Source organism: Ascidiella aspersa, chromosome 4, assembly GCF_963924565.1.
Source record: "Ascidiella aspersa chromosome 4, kaAscAspe10.2, whole genome shotgun sequence".
Classification (NCBI taxonomy): domain Eukaryota; kingdom Metazoa; phylum Chordata; class Ascidiacea; order Phlebobranchia; family Ascidiidae; genus Ascidiella; species Ascidiella aspersa.
Genome location: NC_139450.1, coordinates 3953259 through 3962292, shown reverse-complemented (window position 1 = coordinate 3962292; position 9034 = coordinate 3953259). Strand labels below are relative to the sequence as shown.

General features: G+C 36.1%; 1 protein-coding gene across 1 annotated transcript; it reads left to right on the top strand.

Moving 5' to 3' along the window:
• Nucleotides 1-892: 892 nt before the first annotated feature.
• Nucleotides 893-5114, top strand: LOC146146723 (FUN14 domain-containing protein 1-like). Its single transcript, XM_083386998.1, has 4 exons — nucleotides 893-923; nucleotides 1570-1717; nucleotides 2895-3090; nucleotides 4936-5114. The coding sequence occupies exons 1-4, from the start codon at nucleotides 893-895 to the stop codon at nucleotides 4969-4971; spliced, it is 411 nt and encodes a 136-aa protein (XP_083243124.1). The 3' UTR covers nucleotides 4972-5114.
• Nucleotides 5115-9034: the final 3920 nt, after the last annotated feature.

Here is a 9034-nt window from a genome sequence, read left to right as displayed (position 1 = left end):
TTTACGTTACACATTTAAAATTATGCGCAAGTGTTTTGAAGAAAATGTAATACTTTTAAAACCAATACAATATTAAGATATTACGACCATTTGTTACAATATTCGATATTGGATTTTCAACTGAATAAATGCAAAAAAAACACGCTTGGAAAATCTTATTATAAAGGTTTTGTTTTAAAAATTAAAGTCAGCAAACCATTTTCAAATAGGACAAGATAAATATACGAACTGATGATCGTAATCTGTATTTAAAATAGAGTTTCAAACTAATTTAACTTGAAAAGGTATTATTAAACGAAGAAAACATTACAAAAATGTAAAATAGGCTTTATGAAATGTTGTTCAGTTTAAAATTTTACAATAATATGATTGTATTCTGGAATCATGAGGAAAATATGCCGCTGGCCGGACGAATTAAACTGGTGGGCCGCATTTGAACCGCAGGCCGTAAGGAAAGCCAAGTATTTGTGCTCATGACTAAGATTTCTATGTGTTGTTTACATTTCCAATGGGATTTCTAAAGCACATTAAGAGCGAAAAACGGCGCTCTTTCACTATTGTACGTGAAAAGTTATGCAAAAAAAAATAATAATAATACCGCATACCACAACGCATATTGTTTTGGTTAGGGTGCGGGTTAGCGTTTGGGTGAGGGTGGGTCAAGTAATATTATGTTTATTATTAATAATAACTTGACCCACCCTCAACCAAACGCTAACCCGCACCCTAACCCAAACAATATGTGTTGTGGTATGCGGCATTTGAAGAAAAAAAATTTTTTATCAATTTTCACGTACAATAGTGAAAGAGCGCCCGAAAAACTTCGTACAAAGTGAAAGCACGATAAAGCAGAGACAAGAAATCGAAAACTAAAGTGAACAAGTGCTAAAATATGACAGATGATGATCAGCCCATACCAATAGGTAGTACTATCAATATGTTGGTTGAATTATTGTAGGTTATGAGTAGGGATGTTCAAAGTAGAATCCCAAAGTATTTTGGAATAGTAGGTTTCGGAATTTAGAATAACGAATCCAGAATATCGAATCCTTATGTAATATGTTGAGGAATTTTTACTATTTATGAATATATGGCATCTGTGGGACAACACAACAATTTAAAGGACAACATTTGGCGCTGGTCTAGAATCCTACCACAGTTCTAAAATTAACGCACAAAATTTGAGTTAGGGTGCAGGTTAGCGTTTGGGTGTGGGTGGGTCAAGTATTATTATATTCTTTGTTTAATAATAATACTTGACCCACCTTAACCCAAACGCTAACCCGCACCCTAACCCAAATGGTGTTTCGTTGTGGTAGGATTCTAGACCAGCGCCCAACATTTTATTTGAAATAATTAAATATTATTGAAACAGAAAAAAAATAAAAAAATACAATACTAAATGGTTTGGCTCTGTTCTGATATTTTTACTGACATACCTAGTTATAACCAGAAAAAATATTGAAATTAACTACGCTTACCAAAATCATGCATATATACTGTAGATGAATCACATTAGTGGACTGTTTTTTTTATTAAAATTTCAACTTGATCTATTTTTTTCAACAGCCAATCCAATCGACGATGTCTATGAGTTTCTTGATACAGATGAACTTAACGAAAGGGCCTCCAGCATTCTTGACCGCTATTTTGGGGCGGGTGCGCTTGTGCAATACAAACCTGCGACGCAAATCGCAATTGGAGGAGCAAGTGGGTGGTATGCTGACTTTGTACATTTTATGTTGTGTTTGTGCATTCTCCTTACTGTTTGGTAAGTATTTTTACTGAATACTTTTGGGCATAGTTTCAGTTATACAATTAGTACCTATCCAATACAATTAACTTACAAAAGATATACCTGGAAATCACAGTATTCTATAATGTTTTCAATAATGTAATTGGAGGGTAATTATGGCAAAAATTGCTTTTGCTAATAATAATTATAATTGTTTAAAAAAGAATATCAACTTATTAAAGAATGCTGGGAATGCAGCAAATTTATTTTTTAACATTGAATAAAACTTTTATTATCTAATTTATTCAAATCCTTATAAAAAAAACTTAAATTCTGATAAAGGCATATTGAGGTTTTGTTTTTATATTTTTTGTAGTTATAAAATCACTTCATGTTTCTTCAATAATTTTGAACTAATTTGTGTTCATTAACTTTTTTTCGCAAGGCTGTGGTGTACATTTTTAAAAATAAAAGTTTGCGTTAGATGTAAGTCCTTAAAAATAGTTGCATACCTCAAAAGGTCTTTTGTTGTCTAAAAGAGGTTAGAAAATCCAAACCCCACAAAACTCTGGCTGTATGGAGTCTTCATTACCTATTTTCGCAGGGCCGTGGGGTATATAGACAAACATTTCTTTCCATCCCTTTTACTTAATTTTATTAGAAAAGTGTATTTTCTTAACATTTAATAAAACTTTTCGTAGTTAACTTAAAAAAATCTTACCTATGGCTTGATAAACGAAGCTGTGTTTAATTTTTTTCTTCTAATGTTTTAGTTTATAAAAAACATCACGTTTCTCTATAATAGGTTTGATGAAAAATATGCTCAATAACTTTTATTTGCAGGGTTGTGGTGTACATTTTTAAAAATACATTTGAGTTCTTAGAAATAGTTGCATACCTCAACTCAAAAGGTATTTGGCTGTCTCTCATTTTTTATGAGAGTTTAGCAAAACAAAACCTTACAAAAACTCTGGCAGTATGTAACCTTTAATACATATTTTCGCAGGGCTGTGGGATACAGAGATAAACATTTCTTTCCATTCCCTATTTTACTTAATTTTATTAGAAAAGTGTATTTTCTTAACATTTAATAAAACTTTTAGTAGTGAACTTCATTTTTTAATAACATATATTTTTTTTTTAATGCATATTTTCACAGGGCTGTGGGATACATCTTCAAGAAAGTTGGAAAATTTGCCGCTTCCGCAGTTGGAGGGGGGTTGTTGATGATACAAGTCGCCAACCAGTGTGGATATATCAAAATCGACTGGACGCGAGTGAACAGGGACGTTGAACGAAGAAGAAGAAATTTGCCAGCTGGAATTCCAAGAGAAACGCAAAACTTTTTTATAAAGGTGTGTTTGTTTTTTATATAATATTTTATGTTATTTCTTGAAAAAAGAAAAGTTTGGGAGGTGAGACCTTAATTTACCATTGACTTTGATCTTTTTTGACTGATACTCATTATTGATTTTTTATGTTTTTACCAACCAATACCAATTATTTATAAACCTGAGATACATTAATATCTTAAATTAATTCAAATTAGTTTCAGTTTATCTAACTATTCAACTATACACTATTATTTCACATATTAACTTTGTATTATGCAAACAATATAACTAAAATATGTTAAATCAAAATTAGCCATGAAAAATGAAAGCAAACGACAAACTGTAAGTTAAAAAATCATAAAATCTGTTTTTAAGAAAAGGTTTAAAAAACTTATTGTAAAACATCTGTCTAAATTTAACATTATCGCAATATCTGTAGGAGTGCAATATTGGCTGACATTATCGGTAAGCCAATATATCAGATTTTTAGATTTTACCACTGTGTCGTCTTACCATGTGGCCTTTTTACGATTAACCGGAATTAGTTGACTGACAAAAATCAATGTGGCCATGTCCCCCCAAAACTGGATTTTTTGTCTATTATAACTACAAGTCTACACCCCCAAACTGTTTTTTTTTTCTATTTTAGCTACCATATGTGCTAGACTTTTGCGTGCTCTACGCATTAATATCTAGGTTTTTAGTATATCTAACCCTACTTTTAAAAACAATTTTTGCTTAAAGGCATCGTGGGTCTCGTCGCACACTCAAAAATAAAAGTTTGTGCAACTTAAGCGATATAAAGGCTTTTTTCGCTTTGTGTGAATCAATATAATCTTGCTTCTGCTTTGAAACTAATATCCTCCAACCTTAAACTTTACCAAAATAAACAAACTCTAGAGCTGTGATGTTCTTTAATGAACTTAGTGAAGTCACCACATGATGCAAGCAAAGGCAAGCTAGAAAAACAACTAAAGCCTGCAGTGAGATTCGAACTCACGACCCTCCTGTCAAGCCGGGACCGTCGCTCTACCAACTGAGCTAGACAGGCTCAGAAAGGAAGCAAGTCGAGAAAAAAACATACGCCAATGCTTGCAATAAAAGGTTTTAGAAGAGTAGTTCTGAAACTGGAGAAGTTATGTCACAACCTGGAAATTCCACACTGACCCCAGTGCGTTTGAGCGTGTCTTGTCTTTTTCTGCATCTATAGGCGGTGTCACAAACAAATACTCTTACTAGTTCAAGTTCAAACTTTTGCCCCCCCAAAAAAATTTTCGGCTGGCTACGCCACTGGCTGGTATCTGCTGCCGAAACGTCGGTTTATACTTCGTTTACATCAGAAGAGCGATTTCTATCTATTGATATGTTGCCTGATGGAGCTAACTATATTTTTAAGAATTGTGTTATTAAAATGTTAGAATAACTTTTAATAAGGCGGGCCTCGGATCTTTTTTGCACTTAAAAAGCGTTTAATTACATTTAAAGAGGAAGTAAAGTGCTTGGCGCAATGTTTGGTTTAAAATTCGAGTTCACACGTCGTAATCCATACTACTAATGCAAACTGTAGTTCAACTACTTATAGACATGTTTTACATTATAACAAGTGTTTTAGGCATCAGTTAAGGCGCCATGTAATATTTAACCTTGAAATTAAATATCCTAAAACCGTCACCGTTTTCCTAGTGGTTTTACGTAGTGGGCCTTCAATATCTCAGAATAGAGTACTTGGGGCCGCTACAAAAAAGTTTGCCGACCACTAATCTAAAGTGTGCAACATTTTTTGGGGTACTTTCCTATTACTAAATAACACCTTAAGTTTCACGGAAATATATATTTATTAAAATTATTGACTTTTTCTTACCATAGACACTAGTAATCCAGAGGAAGCCTATGTACGAATGAACAGGATATACAATTCGTCTGCACAGATGGCGGAGGCCAATTTTCTCCTCGACTATTACAGCGTACTTATGAGGTTACGACATTACGACAAGGTACAGCAAGTTAGCACGAAACTAACTGCATTTATAGCCGACACAATCGAAGTTAACGGAGAGGGATTGCAAGAATTTGCATCACAGCTAAGCGAAGAAGAGCGTTTTATCGAAGCGATTTTTTTCTACAATCTTGCAGCTCAAGCTTACATGGGGCAAGATAAAGACAGGGAAAGGTCGGAAGGACTGGTTACATGCGTTGAAGGACTTACGGTTGCTGCTATCAACTTTAATGATGAAGAAACAGGACAGAAACCTTACTTGAAAGATAATGTATTTCCCCTGATCGAAAAAGTCCAATTAGAAATCTCTGGAGCTGGCGCCGACAGGGTTCACCAGGCCAGAATGAACAGCAGTGTTGGCCAGTTGGAGATCTTCAAACACCGCGATAAAGCACTGAAACTGCTGGAAAAGGCTGCACCTGTTCTCCAGGCGTCTGATCTTTACCAAAACAGCGGAGGATGTTTCCGGATGATAGGGACGATACACGAGAACATGTCCAAGTTCCCTGAAGCAATAGAGATGTTTAAAAAGGCCAATAATTTATTTATAAAAGAAGAAAAGCAGCTCGACCCTGGCGATAGTGAGGACATTGTGAATGTGTTGCAAGACATCAAGGAGTGTGAGACATCCATCAAGAAGTGTGCTCTACGTTTAAAGGAAACAGGGCAGAGTGATTGCGGGCATCCGATGAAAGATCTATAACATGGATGAATACACGTGGCATTCCATACAGCATTCGCCTATAATTTCTATATATGAATGCAGTGCTGGTAATATGAACGATTCAAACCAGAAAATTTTCCATTTTTCTGACATTTTTAAAGCGTCTTGTAATACAGTTTTTAAACACTTAAACTTAATTTGCTCTGCCTATAAAAAGGGGGGTATGTTTATGAAATCAAACAACATATTGGCAGTAGGTTTCTGCTTGACAATTACTCTTCCGATGACGCGTATATTAATTATTAACAACTTAGAGTGTTTTTGTAAATATTTGGCCTTGTACAACTGTCGCTGAACTTTTTAAACCATCTTTCTTGTCGCTGATTGTTGCAGCTTACTTCATGAAACAACGGCCTAAAGCAGGGGCGGGTAACTTCTTCAGTCGGCGGGTCGGGGGTCGGATATGGTAAAATGAAGTACTTGGGGGGGGGGGGGGAGCGGTTTAATAAACTCGGCGGGCTCTAGTTTGGTGACCACTGCTTTACTGCAACGCTTTTTTATCGAAAAAAAATTAAGAGGGCAATGAAAGACACATACACACACTTGTATCTTGGTCGACTGATTCGGTTAATCTGCCAAAGGCTTCCGGTGTACTAAAATAAAGTGGTAATTGCCACTTTTAATCGTGATTTTTCTCGACATATTTTTAGGTGGATTTTCGTTATTCTTTAGTTTTAGCAATCGATGCATGTAGTTTAATTTTGAATGATGCTAGGTGCACTGCATAAAAAACTCCGTAATATGGAACAATATTGTATAACAGGAGTGAAACTAAAGGGATTCGTCACGCCAAATATATTTTCAAATTTCACTATAATAGACACGTTTTTACTCTTCGCGTGAACTTCGATCCATTTTTGATAGCATATGCTTATGTTAAAATGTGAAACGTTGTAGCCTGCATATCGCGTTAATTGTAGATGAATGTTGAACGCTTTTTGGTTATGATTATATCAAGTTTTCCGCATTATTTGTCGCGCGCTTGTATTTAATTGTTTGCGTGTTGCCTATATTTTGGGCTCTGTTGTGAAATTATCCAGAATAAAACAGCAGAAAACAAAAAAAAGTCGTGAGTTTGGCCAATTTTGCGCGGACTACAGGCCTACATTTTTTGCGGTGTTGTATAGCCTACTTTTTTGAAAGCCCATATTTTAAACAACTGGTCCTTTCCTGTGCTGCCAGTGCGATAGGCAGAAGCACGATTCACCAACCGTCGTCGTAATGGCTTGGGTCACTAAATTCATTTGGGGATGTCAGATAATATCAGATCGGGGCCAATACCCGTTGCTAAGTGGCAGTCCCGATCTTATACCAAATACACTCCCGTATTCCAGTTATGCTTTTGTACTTAACGCAGGGTTTCGAGAAAATATATAGATTTTCGTCTTGAGATATAGTAGAGCTACCGTATTTTAAGCACCCAAAAAGAGAACATTTTTTGCCGGCAATTAAAACGAAAGTAAAATTGTTAGGTTTGAGTTAAATGATGTTTTATGCTGATTTTCGGGATGTTTGATTGTTTTGGGATTCTGCTTGCCGACTCGAACGTAAATATAGATCTATTTGTTGTGAGCGCGATGGTTTTGCTGTTTGCGGCTCTACGAAGAGGGTATGTGACGATTAAAAATCCTATGTTTTGAAGTGAATAACCACACACCTTTGCTTTATTAATGGACCTATTTAGGCTACATTTAAGGTTCCATTGCATTTATTTCTGGCGCAATGTTTGCAATAACAATTAAGAAGGTAGGGCTGGTTGGGCAATTTATTGGAAAATCTTTTTTAAACCAGCAATTCAGCATGTTTCATGACTACAGTAATTTTTTCGGAAGAAATACAACGTCCCACCTTAAAAGTATTTTTGAAAGTATAAGCAACTAACACGGAATGCAAAAAAAAGAGGAAATTTGGGCATTTTTGAGCGTCCTCGGAGAACCATTCACTTTTTTTTTTTTTTTTTTTTTGGACAAATACTACGTCTTAGATAAGGCTTTAGAAGACAAATCCTCCTAAAATAAGACATATGGTAGGCCTAGGCCCTAGCCTAGGATATGGTATATCGACGAATGTGAGCAATATGAAAGATTAAAATGCTTTTTTTCCTTTAGGTGCTATTATTGTAACCCTACAGCAACCGAATTTCAAAGAGGACAACAAAGTTTAAGTATTTTTCTTTTATGTGGGCTATGCAGTAACTCGGCAAATTGCAGATTGACAGAAATGGTTAATCTGTGACAGGTGTCACTAGCCAGGAAACAAAGATTTGAAGGATTGTGGTTATTTGTTTGTGCTGTTTGGCCACTCTTTCCCCATTGTGTTTCGCAGATAGTTTGTGAGTAGGGCGGATTTTCCGGGTGTTCATTTTGTGCTGTTATATAGACGAGATAGTTTTATCATATCATGAGACAAGGATGAATGAAATCTGGGGATAGATGCTAGGGGTGAACAAAACTAAAAAAAGTTAAAGAAGCACCAGTTTAGACAAACACGTCATTAACATGCACCAGCTGTTAAACTTTTGCAAGATGTTTTTCGCTTCGCATTCCGCCAAAAATTTTGGCTGCAGCATAAATCGGAATAATGACGACTAAAAGCAGAGCGCTCGATGAAAAAAGCTACCGAGGTAAACACGGATTTTTTCGTGCGATTGGGAAACCAAGCAGAAAGCAAAACTGAAAGTTAACACTTCTGGGTATCGGGGCTACGGAGTCGGAGTCGGGACTCGACGGAGTCGGTTTGTTTTGCTGAAGTCGGACTCCGGACTTGAGTAAAGTACGTAAAAACCTACCGAGTCCCGAGTCCGATATGCGCACGCACAGTACCAACTTTTAAAACTGATATGACCGCCGGATTCGGGAGTCGGAGTAGGGTTTATTTTTTTTTGACCGAGGTTGCACTCGGGAGTCGAGCTCGGGTTATTTTTAACCGACTCCGCAGCCCTAGCTGGTGCGAAGTACCAAATTTTAAAATCTTGTCCCCAATTGTAAATTTTAAAGGCAGAATAACATATTATGAATATTTTCCAACCATGTATTGTGGGTGGATGAATTATATGACACCCTTATGCGGTGATTGCTTTAAAATTCACCTTAATTGAGTTATGTAAATTGGTAAAATAAAGGCTGTAGAGTCGGAGCCTGATTCGGGGCTCGACGTGATCGCACATTTAGCCTGAGTCGAACTTAGGACTCGGGAGTCGGGTCGCACATTTAGCCGGAGTTAAACTTACGATTCGGGAATCGGAT